This window comes from Phyllostomus discolor, chromosome 2 (genome assembly GCF_004126475.2).
Source record: "Phyllostomus discolor isolate MPI-MPIP mPhyDis1 chromosome 2, mPhyDis1.pri.v3, whole genome shotgun sequence".
Classification (NCBI taxonomy): domain Eukaryota; kingdom Metazoa; phylum Chordata; class Mammalia; order Chiroptera; family Phyllostomidae; genus Phyllostomus; species Phyllostomus discolor.
This window is the reverse complement of record NC_040904.2, coordinates 13,504,493-13,524,376: the sequence shown is the minus strand read 5'-3', so window position 1 is coordinate 13,524,376 and position 19,884 is coordinate 13,504,493. Positions and strand designations below refer to the sequence as shown.

The 19,884-nt window shown below is 41.2% G+C and overlaps 1 protein-coding gene and 1 non-coding gene across 9 annotated transcripts in view; both read right to left on the bottom strand.

Moving 5' to 3' along the window:
• Positions 1 to 19,884, bottom strand: part of LOC114489650 (amyloid beta precursor protein) — a 245,126-nt gene that overhangs the window by 189,450 nt on the left and 35,792 nt on the right. For 7 of the 8 annotated variants that reach the window (XM_028503545.2, XM_028503548.2, XM_036017550.1 and 4 more), the window contains exon 2: positions 1,257 to 1,424. In XM_028503545.2, the coding sequence (XP_028359346.1) occupies positions 1,257 to 1,424 (168 nt within the window). Of the gene's footprint in view, positions 1 to 1,256; positions 1,425 to 3,042; positions 3,047 to 7,076; positions 7,082 to 19,884 lie in introns of those variants that run through there. The other variant, XM_036017547.1, reaches the window with a different exon arrangement.
• On the bottom strand, positions 16,643 to 16,764 carry LOC114491250. The gene has a single exon (XR_003684050.1). It is a non-coding gene; the product is annotated as a small nucleolar RNA SNORA26 (small nucleolar RNA).

The window sequence follows — 19,884 nt, the reverse complement described above, 5'->3', positions numbered from 1 at the left end:
TCTGTTCTTGCTAATTCTCAAAACATGAAAGTTAATATTTAGAAACTGTCCTTTCTTTTTTTTATTGACTTAGAAAGAGAGAGAAACATGGATTTATTGTCTTATTTATGCATTCATTGGTTGATTCTTGTATGTGCCCTGACTAGGGATCGAACCCACAACCTTGGCATTTCGAGACAACTCTAACCAACTGAATTACTTGGCAAGGGCCTAGAGATTGTTTTTTCCTAGAATGCTACCTTAAAATTATATATACCTATGTGTGTGGGTGTATATATACTTATGTGTGTCTGCGTGTCTATATCTGTATCTATCTATACATATGCATCATATGTAATTCATTACATAGTCATTTTGGAGCCAAGAAGGCTAAAAGAAATTTCCTAGTACATAAAAGATTATAGCAACAAAAAAAATATTGCCAGGCTATCTTGCTATATGATATGAAGAGTAAGGGATTTTGCGTTTCTAAACTGCGTAAGATTAATTCCCTTAAATGTGCTTAAAACACAAATAACCATATATCTTAGACCCGGTAAGTGTCTACTGAGTGAGGAACAAAATGCCTGGGACTCCAGTTATTTTAAACTGAATTCATAAGGAAGGAATCCACAGTACAATAACAGAAAGGAAAGTAGGAAAAATTATACTAAGGATGAAATTTAAGTAAAAAAAGCAAAGAGCAGAACAGTGCTTACTGTAAGCTACGTTTGTTATAAAAGAAAAGAAAAAAATAAATATTCTGTTTTGCAAGAAGGGTAAATCGAGGACCATGGAACTGTTTATCAGTAGAGGACAGGTGACAAATGGCATTTCTGAGTATCACCTTTACTGGTTCAATGTTTTAATAGTGTAAACACTTTACATTTTCAAAAAGGAAAATTAATAAGGAGGGAAAAACAACACAAACAAAAATAAAGGAACTAAATATATCCACTTGGTAACAGAAATAGAGAAACTTAATTCTAGTGTCTTTTGCACACAATACTTTGTGCAGCTGTAGTGAGATATATTCTGAAGATAAAAGGACATGCCGAGATGTCTGAAATCTTAGTTGTTTTAACGATGGTCATGATATTACAGAGTTTTTAAAAACATTTATGCATATGGTAAAGTAAAGCAAGTATACATATCATTAATAGTGTAGTGAATCATTAGGAACAAAGATTTTTCATTGTAAGAGATAAAATGCAAGCATGTAAGTTAAAAAATGAGTAAAAGCATGTGGTCCAACATAGCCACCAGCAGGGTCTTACCTCCTGGCAGTACTGCAGTATGCCCTCCTTGGTGCCAATGCACGTTTTGGTCCCTGATGGATCTGGCTCCCACTTCCCATTCTGCACATTCATGTGCATGTTCAGTTTGCCACAAAACATGGCCACCTGGGGTTCTGCAAGCAGGCCAGCATTGCCATCAGTGGGCACCTGAAAAAAAACAGGTCTTGGTTAGTGATAGGGATCTGCAGTTCTGGGGCAGAGGCTGGGGGAAGGGCTGTCAAGGGGGCTGTGGAAATAGGCAACAATAGCAAAACCAGTTCTGTTCTTGCTAGTTCTCAATTGCACATTAGCCCCGCCTTCGGCATTCCTTGCAGTGAATTATTATGTATGCTACATACATCTCCAACCACCTGCAATACAGTGCTTACTGGGTTTTTTTGCATGGAAAAGTGAAATTAGTAATATTTAGAGGAATCTATTCACTGTAAGGATTATACATGCCCCCAGGACAGATTTTGTGGTGCCTTCTGAAAAGTTCTGATGATAAAATAAGATGCTTTTCTGAAATAAATATACTCACTCTGAAGAAAAACACAACCTCACAATAACCTCCAGCTGATTTACACAAAGAACAATGCCCAGTCCCGGTGACCAGGTCTGGGGGTCATGTCGTGTGTCACCTGACAGAGCTGAAGGTGCAGTGTCAGTGTGCACCATTAGTGAGCAAGTGACTACATTCTAATTATCTGAACAAACTGCTGGTTTTTGTTGTTGTTGTTTTGTTTTTTTACCATGCCCAGATGTGGCTCTGTTGGCAGTTCAGCCATTTCCCACCCATAACACTTCCTGGTTATCACGGTCTCAGCTCTCCAGAGTAGGTTAGGGGTGCTGGGGTCCCATCTTCCCAACCACAGTGCAGGGAGTCAAAAAGGTCTGTGCCTGAGCCCAGCACAGCGCCCACCTACTGTGCCGTGAGCTCTCAGTAGTTCTCAGCTATTCTGACTGCAGCCAATGTACCATTTCAGGGAAGGAACCCGGGAAAGCGTGCCCTTCAACCCTTCCAAACCCTTCTGTGCACAGGTATTACCTTCACGTACATATTTTAAAAAGGGAAAATGGGAGAACCAAAATATCTGTCCTACCTCACTTAATGGGTTCTCATAGAAAGAAAAAAAAAGGAATGAGCAAGAGATGAAAATTAAACCAACAGGAGCAAAACTGTTATTTGAAACCAAGGAATCAAAAGACACGTGCAACAAAACAATTCCTCCCTTGTTAACTGCAGCTGCTGGGGAGCTGTGCACCGTCCAGGCCAGGGAGGGTTAACTACCAGCAGAAGCCATTCGGGCAGCGAAGAGCTGGGTGATTCTGTAATAACTTGTATCATTTCTAAAAATTGTTCACAAGACGGAAAAAAAAACTCCTGAAATTGCACGGAGAGATTTCAGTTAAAGAAAACGGCTTCCTGACATTTCTTCCCACAGAAATGTAAAAATAGAGCAAACATCTGTCCGTTCCAGTCATCTTCATTCGTATTTTGTCCAACCACAACCGAGGGTTTACGTCCTTTGAAAAACTATCTGGCCCTGACCCCAGCTGAGTCCTATCACTGACCTGAGTGCAAAAACTCTTGGCAAAATCTTTAAAACCATATTCCAGGGAACATTTGCTGCATTTGCAGTTCTGCTTTGTCAGGCATATTCAATTAACGCAGCCTGTGCCCCCTACGTTGCCAGATGTCGCAAACAGCAGCGAGGCCACAGTACTGGATCGTCCCCAGGAATAGCTGGGACCTCCCAGCTCCCCAGTTTGGGCCCCTTGCCACCTCCCTCGATTTCTAAGCCAGAAACCAAGAGGCTCATTCTCCCACACATGCAAAGAAGCAGCCTAAGAGAAATGCTCTATAAACTTCAGTTTCAACAGCTTTCCCGAGGGAATAAGAGAGAATCCAACGCCTTGATCCTAGAAATCAGAATACCAACTTTGTCCATTCTATTGAAGTAAGTAGTAAGATAACAACACTGCAAGAAAGACAAATAACAATCAGACAACAAGAGGTAAGGTCCTAAATTCAATGCTACAGAGGATAAGACGTATATTTATAATATATGAAATATGCACATTTAATTTATTTATATATAAAATATGGGCCTTGCCCTCAAGGAATTCACACTGCAGCATGGAATCGCCATTGCAGCCCCCGTGGTGTTATATTCCGCTCACGCTCATTCCTGCCCCAACGATTTCCGATCTCCACAGAGCCTTGGTACCTTATCTCTAAGGGAGCAGAGAGATTAATGATCTTCTGTTACAGCTGGCAATTACTTCATTGACTGAATTCCCCCCCTGCACCTCAGAATTTCAATACCTCGGATTCTCTACAATCTGTTCACTACAGTTTCTACCTCCTTGTCATTCCATAGCTCCCCCGCACGGAACATCCAACTGTCTTAAGAATGAAGTCGCAGGTCTTCTGACCATAGAAGCAGAGTTACAGTTGAACTACAGAGGACATCTTGACTCGGGTTACGTTTCAGCCCCAGGCCCTTGAAAGCAGAACAACCCCAAGGACCACACCCTCACAAAATCAGACAGAGCAGTGCCACAGCTGATGCAAGGACCTGACTCAAAGATCAGCAGCCCCCTACCCAGGCCCCAACCAATCAGCAGAGCCCAGGACCCAAATCCTTGATCCACCACGATGAATGATTTGCCCCATATAAATCTGCCACTATATAATCCGACTCCTGGAAGCCGTCAGAGAGCCAGGTCTTTGAGTCACAGCTTACCTGTGACTCCAGGATTGGTGCCATGTCCTCGACCAAGAAACCCTTACTTTCTTGGCTGCAAACTCCTGTCCGTGTCTGAGTGGGCTCTGGTGCACACAGGCAAACAGACCCCTTTAGTCTGGTAATAATATTACTAAAGAACATCTTTAACTGCCTCATGCTCTTCATTGTCACCAGTGGGAGTTCAGACCAGGAAAAGTATGTTTCAGTTCCTTTGGGGTTTTCCACAAGATGGGATCTAATAGTAACTTTAAAAAATATATGTATGGAGGATAGTAATCATTAACATGCCCAGTTTTCTTAAAGTGGAGATTGTTTAATAGTTCAAACTTTGATTCTTCAATAATTAGGGCAAATTATTACATTAGAAATTTAAAAATGGACTGTACGGCCCTGGCTGGTGTGGCTCAGTGGACTGAGCTCTGGCCTGCTAACCGAGAGGTGGCAGGTTTGATTCCCAGTCAGGGCACATGCCTGGGTGGTGGGGCTGGTTGCCAGTTTGGGGTGTGCGAGAGGCAACCAATTGATGTAGGTATCTCCCACACCTTGATATCTTCTCTCTTTCTTCCTCCCTTCCCCTCTCTCTAAAAGTAAATTTTTAAAAATTATTTTTAAAAATGGGCTACATGTATACAGCTGTTACATTTGACTTTACAAAAAGTCCTTTACAGATAAATACTTAAATCACAAAAACGCTTAGCAGTCAAAAACTCTTTCCCAGACCAACACGGCACGTGAACAAGAAGATCAGAGCAATCTTCTGCGAGATACCAACCGAACCAGAAGCTTTTCTCTTCGTAGTGAAGGACGCCTGCAGAGAATTCCATGTTTCAAGTAACATAACCCAGTTGCGTCATTGGCTAAGTTAATTAAATAAAAACACCTAAGCCATTTGAGAAACAGCCCGGTTGCCAGGGGCGGTCCACTCTCTGGCCCATCGCCAGCCCAGGATGACCATACAGGAGGTGATGCTGAGCCATCCACAGGCCCAGGAGGTGTACTCACATCTCTTTTACCGAATGAATCCCCACAGAAAATGCTTAATATATCATGCACATGGTCCTATCTGGGTCCTGTTAATACGGACACTCTTAAAATGGAAATATTTGTGTCCTAGTGTAAGTTCTTTGCTGCCAGTTAAAATGCATACTCTGTCTAAGTCATCCTAGAGATAATTATTTCTAACTTTTCAGAAACCGTTTTCCCTTTTAATGGAAAAGAAATACAAAAGCTTGAAGAGATGGGACATATAACCACTTGAGTAACGATTACGATTTACTTTCGTTTTCATCTTGACACTATCTAAGGCAACTCAAGGTTACTTCGCAGACATCTGAGAAGACACCTAGAAGACTGGAAGGAACCCTGCAGCAGCCAGCCATTCACAGTCTATGCCTTTCTGAGAGACTGAAGATGAAGACGGTCCTTGTAAATTGAATGACTTTCCACTGGCATCATGAGACTAAAGATGCTTTCCCATGGGAACACAGTGTTCAGTGACAATGAACAAAATAACTGGCTAAAACAATGGAGTGTCCACACGTGGCCTCAAAATCAAGAGGCTATTTACAGAATGTTCTGAACTACACAGATGTAGGTATTATGCCTCATAACGCTGCACATCTTTTTTTTAAAGATTTGTATTTATTATTTTTAGAGAGGGAAGGGGGAGAGAGAGAGAGAGAGAGAAACATCAATGTGTGGTTGCTGGGGGCAGTGGCCTGCAACCCAGGTATGTGGCCTGACTGGGAATCGAACCTGTGACACTTTGGTTCGCAGCCCGCGCTGAACCCACTGAACTACACCAGCCAGGGCACGCTGCGCATCTTTAAAACACTCGTCTGCTACCAGAAGAATATTTTAGGGTCACAGGGAAAATGGACTTTCCTAGGAAAGTTAGCTAAAACATGGCTTAAGAGGAAATTAAAATAAACATATATACCTAATCTAGGCCACACTGCACAGACAAACTAGAAAACAGACAGCTGATATTGCTGCAGTTTACAAATGCAAAGCCAGCTTCTCCAGCTGGCTTTCAAACTGGGTATTCCCTTTCCCCCCAAAGTTTCTCTTTATTATCATCAAGGAGATCAAAATTCCTTCTAGAGCAGGCTGGGCCGCATTCCTCCCCACTCAGTCCCGAGGAAGAGGGAGAGGGAACAAGGAGCTCTCTGTTTCCCTGGCCGAAAAGGCTCCCCCTGCGAGGAGAAGGCACGGATCCATAGCTTAGCTGCCTCTGTGGATTTATGTCATTTTAAGGTCTGTAGCTGATGAAAACCATCTGGTTTCTGCATTTAAACTGACTTCTCGTTGGTCTGAATAGCTGGCCTCACAGAGGGAAGCATTCGGTACATTTTATCAGTTCACTGTTTCTTCAGGGTCGGACGCTTGTATAGCATTTTTTTTAAAAAAAAAACAGTGATATTATTTCTATCACAACTGTGGTTTCCTGCCATAAATACAGTTTTCCCTTAACCTGGGCAGAATTCTAGGATACCCCGCTAAAATACATACTTTTCAACTTCATGTTAAAATAAATTTTCCATTTTCAATGCAATTAACTGATTTGAGAGTGAACCTCTTTCAAAAGTAAGAAACACTTACTGTTTAACATAAACAAATTTTCATTCTCTAAAGGAACAGAGTTATCAGAGTTATCTGTATCATTTTCCTTTTAATGCCCTGCCTGCACCGTGAGCACATCAGAGCGTCTGCCACTGCCCCTTTTATCTACGAGGCGAACTCACATTAAAGTTAGAATCACAGAACTGGAAGAGTCTGCAAAGTCATCCATCCCGACTCTGAGAAGGAAAAGGCTCCGGCCAGGCTTTGTCTCAGGCAACACAATCATGAGGAAGCAGAGACAGGAGCTGGACCTGCTCGGTCAAGGGTGTTGTTGACGTGATCAGGCTGACACTCAAATGAACAAAAAGAAAGCTGCAGTTTTCCAAGGTTTCCGTGTGTGTGTGTGTGTGTGTGTGTGCATGCATGTGCATGTATCTGTGGTGAGAAGGCATGCCGCAGCGAGTCAAAGCATACAGAAAATGCAATATGGCCACCGAAACTGCACACAGCCTTAACTTACCTGCATGCAGCCGGTCACCTTCCTCAGGTCCACTATGTCACAGGACTATTTCAGAGCTCAAATTTCAGCCTAAAATTGATTTGCCACAAAAGCGAGTAGAGAAACATTCCTTTCAGGGAACTAATCCACATACTTCACTCCTTGAAATCTGACACTGTTGACCTGGTTTCAAATGACAAGTTATCACTCCTTGAGGAATACATGGCCTCTGCTGGTATTGATACAAGTTAACTCTTACAGGGGGACCCACAAATAGGAGGCTGCCTAAACTCCTTCCAACAAACTATTTGCTTAGAAAGCAGTTTTCAATACAATTAATGTTCATTTCCTACATGCATATATATATATATATATATGATATGTATATATCATATATGTACTGTACCATGTGTAATTGGGTCGAATGTGCTCTCACGTTGGTAACAGCCAAATTCGTTTCAACATCATTGGTGGAGAAATGGCTTCTCTCTTTCATTTCATCTTTCTTGTAAGTTTCGTCTCTTTCATTGTAAGTTTTACTAGCAGGTTTCATGCAGCCACCGTACAGAAACAGACAGTAGCATCACTTTTTTACTATTTTGGTTTTCTCAATATTACTATATCTCTCCAGTCTTCACCTTGTAAACACAGACTTACAAAAAGAGTGATGGGCAAAAACAGCAGTGTCTGCTTAGGCCTTTCCTTCTGCTATCTCATTGGCTCTCAGAAAAACAAAGGTAAGTCACCTTCGCTCCTACTTAGGTAACTAGAAAGGCTCAAAATCCTCCGAGGCTGTTACTGCCACCCAAGACCATGCTTTCTCTTTTCACATTAGGTCAGTGGACATTCCAGCTAGTAGTTCTCAGGCTTTTATGTTTAAATCTTGAATGTTACTGTCAAACAATGTTTCCTCCCTGCTGTGGCAGTATATTGCAGTTCTTTGTTACTGGCTTCTAAAAATACGCTTTTAGAGTAAGTAAAAGGGGAAGCAAATCCACAGTTCAAATGTTTAACCTGCATTTCTTAAATTTAAACCACTAGATGTTAACATTTACTAACTTTGGGCAGCTTCTCCTCTTTATGAAATCTACCCTGACGTGCAAATGCAAAACTTTCTTCCAAATTAGTTTTTTCCTTAAATCAGAAGAAGCCAATCGAGTGTGAAGAGTAGGGTCCAGAGCTGCCAACATTCTAGCTGTTAATGGACATTCATCACCTGTTAGCTTATTTAAGCTGTATTTTCTAATTTTTCAACAGAAAGCATATGCTTACTTATGTATATCCCATAAGCATACACTGGGTTGGCCAAAAAGTCCATTTTTTTTTGTAAAATAAAAGATACTTTGTTCATTTTCACCAATTACTTTATTGATTTGGATATTTTGAGTCTATCAGCTATCTCCCACATGGTATAACGTTGATTGTTCTCAATTAATGTCTCAGTTTGATCACTGTCAACTCCAGCTGGTCTACCTGACGGTGGAGCATCACCATCCAGCGAGACATCTCCTGCACGAAACTTCGCAAACCACTTTTGACACATTTGATCAGTCTCAGTACCTTCTCCATACTCTGCACAAATCTTTTCTTTTCTTCTCAGTTGCGTTTTCACCTTTCTTGAAATATTTAAAGCATCATATGCCAAAAATATTGCATATTATCTTCCATCTTCAATATTAAAATGTCTACACAAAAACTCACCAATACTGATAATTTTTTTCAAAAAATACACACTGATATGCAGCTGTCACAATACAATCTAACAAAACTGTTTCAAATTAAGTTAGAGACAACCGTGCGTTTATTTACTAGAGGCTCTTACAGAATAAAAGCAAAGTTTTTGGCCAACCCAATATACACTTCCTACAGACCTACAGGTATAGTGTGTAATCAACAGGCACAGTTTACTAACAGTTCAGTTTCAGCACATCTCGAATGCCAATGTGTTTCCTAAAACCTCCTTCTAGAGTTACTGCATATCAGTCGTGTTGCTAAAATGCTGGAGGACTTGGAAACTGGGCTCCGCCAAGATGCTGGTTTGAATGGTATTCATGGAAACAAATGAACATTTTTTCCAGCGTGGTCTCCACGAGTTGTAACAGCTCAGGCATACCATGCAGCACATAATGCAGTACAGAAAATCCACATTCTATCATCACTCCTCTCCATCTCAGACACAAGAGATATTCTATACGTGTTGAGTGTCTATAGTTCTATTGTTTTCTAACCAAGCTCAACCAAGATCAGCTGACCCACAGGCCTGTGAGATATAATAAATGGTTATTTAAGCCACTGAATTTTGGACTGGGTTGTGGCTTTGAAACATTATTATACTAAGAGAAACTAATACAGACATGTATTTGATTGGAATAACTAATATTAAGTAACAGTGTCAGGGCTGCAAATTAATTCAGAAGGTAGAAATTTTTCACATGAATTTTTTAAGTATACACAAGATCCTGTATTTTGCTTGAAATAATTTTTTTGAAGCAGGATAAGACAGAAAAGATACAACTGGGTAGTAGTTCCATAAGATTTTTCTTTTTCTGTTTTTTTAAAAATATTTTTTCGTTATATTTTTTCCATTACTATTTATTCCCCTTATACTGCCCACCCCCACAATCACCACCCTGTTGTCTGGTCCTTTTTCTTTTTTGCTGGATTTCTCCACCCCCTAACCCATCCTTGCTCAATAACTATGAGTCTGTCTCTATTTTCCGTGTTAGTTCAGTTTATTCATTAGATTCCACATAGGAGTGAGATCATATGGTATTTGTCTTCATCTGACTGGCTTATTTCACTTAGCATGTTTTCCAGGTCCATCCATGCTGTCTCAAAAGGTAAAGTTTTCTCCCTTTTTATAGCTGAGTAGAATTCCACTGTGTAAATGTCCTGTTGTTATTTTATCCACCCATCTACTGATGGACACACACTGCTTCCATATCTTAGTGATTGTAAAAAACGCTGCAATGAATATAGGAGTGCTTAGGTTTTTTCGAATTCATGTTTTGGATTTCTCCAGGTATATCCCCCCAAGTGGAATTGCTGGGTCAAAAGGCAGATGCATTTTTAATTTCTTGAGGCGAGACCATACTGCCTTTGACAGTGGCTGCAGCAGAATACACTCCCACCAACAGTGCACGAGGATTCCCCTCTCTCCACATCCTCACCAGCGCTTGTTCTTTGTTGATTTATTGATGATACCCCCATTCTGGCAAGTACGAGATGATATTTCATTGTGGTTTTAATTTGCATTTCTCTGATGATTAGGGACCTTCAGCAGCTTTTCATATGTCTATTGGCCCTGTATGTCCTCTTGGGAGAAGTATCTATTCAGGTCCTTTGCCCATTTTTTAATTGGTTGTTGTTTTGGTGTTGAGTTTTATAAGTTCTTTAGAAATTTTGGATATTAACCCCTTATCAGACGTATCAGTGAATATGTGCTCCCGTTCCATGGGTTGTCTTTTTATTTTGTTGATAATTTCCTTTACTGTGCAAAAACTTTTTAGTTTGATGTAGTCCCTTTTGTTTATTTTTTCTTTTGTTTCACTTGCCTGAGGAGATACGTCAGATAAAATATTGCTATGAGTAACGTCCAAGATTTTACTGCCTATGTTTCTTCTGGGATTTTAATGGTTTAGGTCTAACACTTAAGTCTTTAATACATTCTGATTTTATTCTTGTGTGTGGTGTAAGAAGGTGGTCTACTTTCATTTTTCTGCACGTATCTGTCCAATTTCCCCAACAGCATTTACTGAATAAACTACCTTTAGCCCATTGTATGTGCTTGCCTCTTGTCAAATATTAATTGACTGTAAAGGTGCTGAGAAAGCATTTGATAAAATCCAGCACCCATTTATGATAAAAACTCTAAGCAAAGTGGGAATAGAGTGAATATACCTAAACATAATAAAGGCCATATATGACAAACCTACTGCCAGTATCCTACTCAATGGGCAAAACCTATAAGCGTTCCCCTTAAGATCAGGAACAAGACAGGGATGTCTGCTTTCACCTCTCTTATTCAACATAGTACTGGAAGTCCTAGCCACAGCAATCAAACAAGAAGAAATAAAAGGCATTCCATTTGGAAAGGAATAAGTAAAACTGCCTTTATTTGCAGAAGACATGATACTCTACATAAAGAACCCTAAAGATTCCACCAAGAAACTACTAGAACTGATAAATGAATTCAGTAAAGTAGCAGGATACAAAATTAACATCAGTTGCATTTTTATATGCCAATAATGACCTATCAGAAATGGAAATTAAGAAGGCAATCCCACTCACGATTGCTTAAAAAAGAATCAAATACCTAGGAATAAATCTAACCAAGGATGTAAAAGACCTGAACTGGAAAATTATAAGACACCGAAGAAAGAAACTGAAGACACAAATAAGTGGAGGCACATCCATGTTCATGGACAGGAAGAACTAACATCATTAAAATGTCCATGTTACCGAAAGCAATCTATAGAAATAACCCAATTCTTATCAAGATTCCAATGACGTATTTCACAGAACTAGAACAAATATTTCAAAAATTTATATGGAACCACAAAATCCCCGTGTAGCAAGCGCAAGAGCAATTCTGAGAAAGAAGAACAAAGCTGGAGGCATGACGCTACCTAATATCAAAATATACTATAAGACCATAGTAACCAAAACAGCCTGATAGTGGCATAAAACCAGACACATAGATCAATGGAGCAGAACAGAGCCCAGAAATAAACCCATAAAAATTTTAAGGAAAAAAAAAGCTTATGCATCTTTATGCTTTACAAAGAGGAGGGCCCTGGGTGATCATGGGAAATCTTGGTGTGCCCAGTCACATCTAGAATGATGTAGCACTCACATTTTTTTAGATAAGCACTAAAAAGGCTACTCTGGAGGGGAAAAAATTTTATCAGGACAAATTTTATCTTTTTTTTTTTTTTTTTGCTTATACAACAGGAATTTATTTCTGGAGGTTAGCAGTTCAAGTTCAACGTGCCAACAGAAATAACAGGGGTTATTTTTAAGGCTCCTTTTCTTGCCTAGTAAATCTCCACCTTTTTTCAAATTTCATCAGCCTTTAAAGAAAATAGGGTAACACGAGGAAGACAACATCTGAAGGAATAGCCTTAAATAAGAACAACAGTGATTCAGAGTGGTAGTGAAGGAACCTCAGGAGACGCTGAGTCCCGCCAGGGAGCCCCTTAAACAGATGGACACCCACCTATCAGGATTTCAGAAATGGTCCCTCAATCCGGTGGGAAGTTAGATGAGCTTAAAAGCTTTAAAAAATTTTCAAGCAGTAGGAGCTTGGGCTCAAATGAAATTTTGTGTGAAACTCTCACCCCTGGGTCCGCTCCCCCATCGGAACCTGGATTTCAGCCCCACACAGCTTGTGAAGCGCTTGCCTCCCAAATACTAACTTGTTTCTGTCTTTTCTATTTTTAGCCTATGGGCCGTATGCCTATCCATGGTCAGAACTCTTCTGCTCCCTTCTGCATTCCTTCAGAGCCGTGCATTCCTGAAAACTCTCCTTCCTTCCTTAGTTTAAGGAGATCACTATACTGTTGAGTATGCTCGACCTGGCTTCTAAGCACTTGAAATGTAGTTAGTTCGCATGAGAAACTGAGTTGTTCATTTGATTTCATGGTAATGTAAGCTTAAATTTAAAAACTTATTTCAATCCTATTATTGAAAAACTTTCAGCATGTTTGAAACAACTTGGATAAGCAAATCTTTTCTATCATTTTATGAACTTCTAAATATCATTATTTTCTGATAAAAATTTAGTGTCGCAATTGAGATTATAGTGACTTAGTATGAAAGACATGTTTAAATTACCTTATTAAAAATTTGTATATGCTGACTGATTATATCACACAGTTAAATAAAATGTACCACTAAAATTAATTCCAACTTTGTACTTTTATTTTTTTTAATGTGGCTCCCAGGAAATTTTTAATTACACATGTGGCCAACACTGTATTTCTATTGAACATTGCTGCCCTAAATATGGCACACACAGGCCAGTACAAAATTCACAACAAAATAATAAATTATGTTCATGTCAAAAAGCGGCCCGTTTGTCTTTTATTAATCTTCTCGTACACATGTTGCTACCTCGTCATCTTCTTTTGTTGATGTTGCTGCTGTTGGCTCTTTGTTAAAAAAGAAAACAGCATTTAGCACAATGTACAAAAATAATCTTACTCTTTTTCTAAACTCTGGGAAGTCAGGACTTCAACTGGTTCAATTGGCACAGATCAGCAGATTTGTACCCAGCAACAGGACAAATAGTTAGTATTTTATGTATTGTAAGAGGCAGGGATCAGATGAGGAAAAGGCCCAGCTGTGGCATATGAACCACATGCTCTTCGTTTTATCCCCTAAAGGGGAAAGTGAGACGCTGCTCCCGACACATGCACTGTCACTTTTAAGGGGAGGGCACTCAATTGTTGCCGTCTCTAAATCTGACTGGTATTGTGGACTTAACTTTTCTTTCTTTTTTTTATACATCCGTAAGTAATAAGCAACTTATTTAAATGCATAGGGTTTTAAAAATTAAATGTATGTTTTCACTCAATATGTTTTTCAAAGGGCATGTTTGAAATCCGAAGCGTCGAATGCTGTTAGACAGAACCTCCTCCCATTCAGTCTACCTGTGGTTACATGAATACAAAAAACTCTTGTTCTAATGACACTTCTCCAGGCAAGGGACATGCAAAGTTCCCCACCACTAGTAACATCACAGTCCACCAAACAGTATGTGCTTGTTGAAATCCAAGGAACAAAGCAGGGAAGGTTCTTGCCACACACAGTCCCAGGCCCAGCCCACTCCAGGAGGTTGATGAGATGTGTCTGCAGAGAAGAGGGTGGGGTGAGAAAGGGGGACGCAAGGAGCTCTGGAATGTCGTTGGGTCAAGCACTTCAGCCATGTGACGCCGCATATTGAGATGAAAGTCGATTTTGCCCATGAGGCACCAAACAAGTCCCAAAATTAAACCCTCAGCATCACTTGGGCGTATTGCACAGACACAGCCACACAAGCAGAAGAGTTACGAGCTAAAAATAGAATTTATTTTACTGCATTGGAACTTACTATCCCCACCTAATTTGCAAGCTGAGTTGGTAGGACTATTCCTCTTTTTAATATTAAGACTGTGGATGTTGCCATGACATTTGTGATGCCTCCCATCGCCTGAAAGATGCACTTATCTTTAATGCAGTGTCATAGTCATCACTATCCAATGACACTGCTCTAAAACGGACTTTCGCTTCATCTGGAGCACCTCCAATGGATTTTCTAGCACATAAAGCTTACGCTAACATGTCCAAGGCACCAAATAAGGGAAAATTGAAAAGTTTTTCAGTTCTCTTTTTCCCTCTTCATTTCTTCTCATTCACCCACCGCCGTGCTGACCCACTCCCAGTGCACACAATGGACAACACAGAGCACCAGGGATCAGCAGATGGAGAGGGGAGCACGGATCTGCGAACAAGCTGTGGGCGGGGTAAATGGAATACAAGCTTCCAGGAGAGGTAGCAGGTTTATAAATGGAACCACTTTATCATTCAGTGAGATCGTGTACAGTAGGGTCACACTCACACATCTACATCTTAGAGTTGCCCATACTCCTTAGACAAGGGGAAAGAGAGCATAGTTCTCTACCCTTTGTCAGCTCAGAAGTGTGTCTGTTTCCCTTTACAGTCTCTAACCAGCTTCAGGCTATCGTGAAACCCAGTAGGTGGAGGGACAATGAGGGCTACAATAGGGGTGACTGGGATTCCTAGTCTTGGGCTGCAGTGAGGAAGCCAGCATACATACCTGGGCCTGACACACTCCAGAATGTCCATATCGTCTAATATCCTTATAATTTCTAGTATTAAATGGCATGCACCCTAATAATCCTAATTTTTCCAAGCGAGTTAAGATATAATACCATTTTTCAGTGTACATGAGAATCTCAGAGCGGCTGTCAAGAGGATGAGGGGCAGACACATCAACTTCAGCCTTACTAAACCCTCCCAGAAATCCTTCGCATATGATTTCCTACAATCCTGAGAAGGAGCAGTGAAAACACTCTGAGAGTCAGCTGGCATGCTGTCGTCATGCCACATTCAAGGCACTTATACATTTCAGCATGGGCCCACGAGCTCCGGTCTGTAAGATGATAGCAGCCTGTCCTCGTCATTAGATTTTCAGTTAGTAGTACAAGAAGATCATAAGGGGAGGAATAATAATTAGCAAAATTCATGAAAAAAGTTCCTGAAAAATCTTTAAAGCAAGTCACCTGAGAGGTGACCCCAGGTGAGTGGGAAGAGAAAGAAGAGGGAAGAAAAGAATTTACTCCACGCAGAGGGGAGGTGGGAGGGGATAATGGGGGGAGGGGAGATGGGAGGGGAGAATGGGGGGAGGGGAGAAGGGTTTCAGGAACAACTATAAAGGACACATGGACAAAACCAGAGGGGAGGGTGGAAGCAGGGGAGGGAGGTGGGGAGGGCTGGGGTGGGAGGGGAGTGGTGGGGGGTAAATGCAGACAACTGTACTTGAACAACAATGAAATAATAATAATAATAATAATAATAAAAGAATGTGCTCCATGAAAGGTAATGGAGACAGAGAACTCATATGTTTACGATTTACTTCCTGATCTTGTTTCTTCATACACAGACACATATGCACACACATCCACATCCATGTATTGACAGTAAGCAGTCACCTGCGGTGCGCTGGAACAAGAAAGATTATAAACAAGTACGTTATATGGAGTAAGAGTTCAAATATCCACATATGAAGTGGATCAAAGACTTCATGGTCTCTGAGAACTTTTCTATTTTCAGAATATTTACAAAACTATTTCAGGAAGAAAACATGAACTATTTATTTTTGATAAGCAGAAAGGATATTTACATTATATCCACTGGTTTATTTCCGCTTCGAGTTGCATAATATTTACTTCTCTTCTTTTCCCATCTGCTTATAACTCCTCGTACTATTGTATTTTTATTACTAGGACTTGTGGCATATGAGAAAACCGCTTTACAAACATAATAGAAATTCAGAGAGAATATTAAGTGGATGAGAAAAAAATCTACAGTAACTTTCAAATAGCATCCCTGTTCATTGTTAAAATTGTATTCTGTTACCTTATCTCTTTAGTGTAAGCCAAGATTATTTTTCAGGGTTATAACACTGAAGAATACTCAAGGTTCAAGTTTCAGGCTATTTGCTTGATAAGCGTGGGTAGATTATCCTTCTTAAATAAGGCACCAAGGCACTTCTCAAAGGAGCTTGCCCCTCTGCAGCCCTAAGACACACTAAGAATTTTTCAAACTGCCTTCCCCGTGGAATCAAGACTGTTGGGAACTACAATACATTGGAGAAAATAATTCTGAAGGTAAGGTAATAGTGAAGACACTATTTCTACTTTCTTGGCTACATAAAAAAAGTTACAGAAATAATAGATGACCAGGAGCCAAAATAAACCATATTAGAGTTTTCTCTTCCACTGAGTTCAAATGTCAGTTTCAGTGATACAACATCTGAGTCAATTTCTTTTCTTTTCTTTTGTTTTTTCAGCTGTGACTCCAGACAGGATCCAAAGAGGAGTGTTACCATCTCTTCTCTGGGTTTTATAGAGACTTACTTTACCCTTCTGTGGGAGCCTCCTAAGGTACTGTGTCAACCTTAAAAGGGCACAGGAAAGGGTGTGAGTCAGTTTCGTTAGCTCTAAGTGAGGACAGAATTCAAGGAGCCCAGATGTGATCCACATGAAGGCATGTGAGAGTGGCACGGGTAACAGTGTGCAGGATATGCGTCACGACGAGGATGGAGTTGATGGCACCACCTGTAAGTACTCATCTATGTCCCAGCTGTCAGAGTAGAAGAAAAGAGTACCTAAACACTTCAAGTGAGTGGAACATGGATTCCTAGTTCTTTAAAACAAAATATTTAATGTAAATGCAAACAAGATGAGAGTTACTGCTTCGCCGTTCACCTGAGATCCTTTTTGCCCTTTACTACTGTGTCTCTATCTTCCCCCCACATTCAAGCACTCAGTAAATATTTATGGAAAGCATTAAGGAATGCCTGGCATGAAAAAGAACAACAGTAAAGTAGAATGCAGAAAATGTAATTCCTGACAAAGGCGTGGAATCATACAAAATAATTTCTAACTTAGCATACCTGTGAGATTTTTTTATTGTGGCACCAGGAGAGTAATTTCCTAACATGAAAAAAAGAAGACGCAGCACCCACACCCCACCCCACCCCGTCTCTCCCAATTCCCAAATACCAGTTACAGCTCAACTTGTTTAAGAACTTCAGGATCCTCCTCAAAAAAAAAAAAAAAAGGGTACAAAAAAGCAAGGTAGCTTATAATCTTTGTGGCTCAATAAGCTTCAATGTTCATTTCCTGACTCTCTGATAACACATTCCTGAGAGGTGCATCATTTGCAATGCAGGCGGCATTTAAAAAAATCAGATTATCTCACTGGACTCCAAGAATGGCACAGACAGCAGCGGGCAGAGCCAGACTTCTTTAATAGAGCATCCAATCAACTATTTAAAAAATGCCTGCAGCCAAAAGCCCTCGGCGGCATGAAACTGATTCTCCGAGATTTCAGTGTAACCTAACCCCTCAAGCGAAGGCGCGTGTAAAAAAATACACCTGAAAATACTAGGTCGAAGAGACAGAAAACTAATTGTTGGACAGCTATGCTGGTGGTTATCAAACACTTGTCCTTCCCACTTCAAACAGACACGGTTTCAGAGTTGTTTGATTCCTGGGTTAAGTTTCAGGAAACTTCTGGCTTGATGCCTTACCGTGAGATAACCATTTCTCAGGCACTGAGCACATCTGGGACTGGAGATGCAGGTGTGACCTGGACATCCCTGACTTCAGTGGACAGACAATGGCGGGGACAAAAATAAGGAGGCCCCACTTACTAACAAAAAAGGTATTGAAGTGACAACGCTGTGCCTGGTTTGACGTGGAGGAGGAGGAAGAAGACGGGAGTTTGCACAGTGTGGGTAGACCAAAGTCAACACAAAATATGTACACAGGGTGAGTGTGGGAGAGGAGGAGTGGAAGACAGGGGCAGGGTTAGGTGTGAATGACCTAGAATTTGTAAGAACTGTCCATGGCCATGGGAGCAACGGTCGCATTTCAAAGAGAGCAACAAGGGCAGCGTCCCATTTGTGTCCGAGGAGGATGCTACGGTGCGTGACATCCTTCCTGGGCCCTTTCCTAGCTACAAAAATATTAGGAGCTGTTATTGTAGGGCTGTGTTGGTATAAAGATGGCTATGATTCAAGCTAGCTTCATTCGTCTATATTCATTATTCCAGTAATTTTTTCTTCTGCTTTTAAAAGAAATTAAAGTGGAGACATTTTCTTGGGTCTCTAAAGATACTGTGGACCCAAGGCACTGGGCCTAGAATGAATAATGAGGAAGTCAACCCCGGGGGGGGGGGGGGGGGGTTAGGGAAAGGGAGACGTGCTCAGCAGAGGCCGCAGCCAGCGTAAGCTTTAACACCAGAAGCAGAACCATGGCAGAGAGGGCGGAAATGGAGAAGGCTATGGGGCTTGTAAATTTCAGGATGAGAACACGTGGGCTGGTGGTGGTGGTGGAGAATGAGTGCAGTACCTTTCCAGCTAACAGCAATAGGATTCCGCATACACACATCAACGCTAGAGCTTCAAGTTTGTCCCGAAGAGATGGAAGAAGAAAGGCAAATCATCATACTAGCGCTGCTTTCGTAATTTATTAGCAAACATCCCGTTCTGCCACTCCTGCTGTGTGCCCCACGCCACACCAGGGGTTCTCGTAGTCAACATGGTATATCCATCCATGCATGTTTCATTGCCTTGAGTGACGGAACATTATTTTAATTTTCAAAATGAGCAGATGTTTAATGGAGCCACGCAGGGCTGCTGTTCTGTCACGGCACACCGTGCCGACGTAACCTGGGGAAAGAATGCGCCGGAATCTCGCACCGCGAGTCCTTTCCTGCACCACAGCGATGCCTGTCTGGCTTGTCTCCAGAGGAATAAGCCCTAGAACAGAGAAAGAGCACGCAATGCAATCTACATCCTGCTCTTGCGGAAGAGGGGCGTTACATTCTGTTGGAAAAATTTATGTTCTACCACGAGATCAAACATGGAGTGTTTACATAAGCACATTTTTAAACAAATCAGTTCAAATAAACCAGAAGTACACAGCTGTGATCACACACACACACACACACACACACACACACAGAAACACGCACAAGTCAGCAAGCGAGTTCCGGCATCTCTCTTTAATCCAGCTGCTCATGGTATATAACTCGAAGTAATACGACTTAAATAATTAGAATGGAGGTACCTTTTCAGATTTGCTAAAAGGTGTTTTACAGGCGTGGCTTGTTTCTAAAGAGGGAGTGGTGTGTATGTACAGCTAACACTGAACTATTCTAGCCTGACGGAGGGACACCCTCAAATATCCACATGCACGGCCAAATATCTTTCATGCGCACGGCCGGGCTTCAACAAGAGGGGCTTTATGCAACCCGCAGTAGTCTTTCCCGTGTTGTTAGCTACGCACCGAGAAAAACCTGTTCACCCAAAGGGATTGTAAGCCACCTTGTGTTTTTGAGGTCCGTGAACTGTTTCTAGGGTACTGGTCGCAACTTGGGTGCCGCTTTTGGTAGGAAGACGCGAGGGATGCTACTAAACATCCCACAATGCACAGGGCAGCCTTCCTCAGGCTCCCCCCGAATTAAGGACTTTTGGGCCCAAAATATCAATAGTGCCTAGGTCAAAAGCCCTAATCTATGC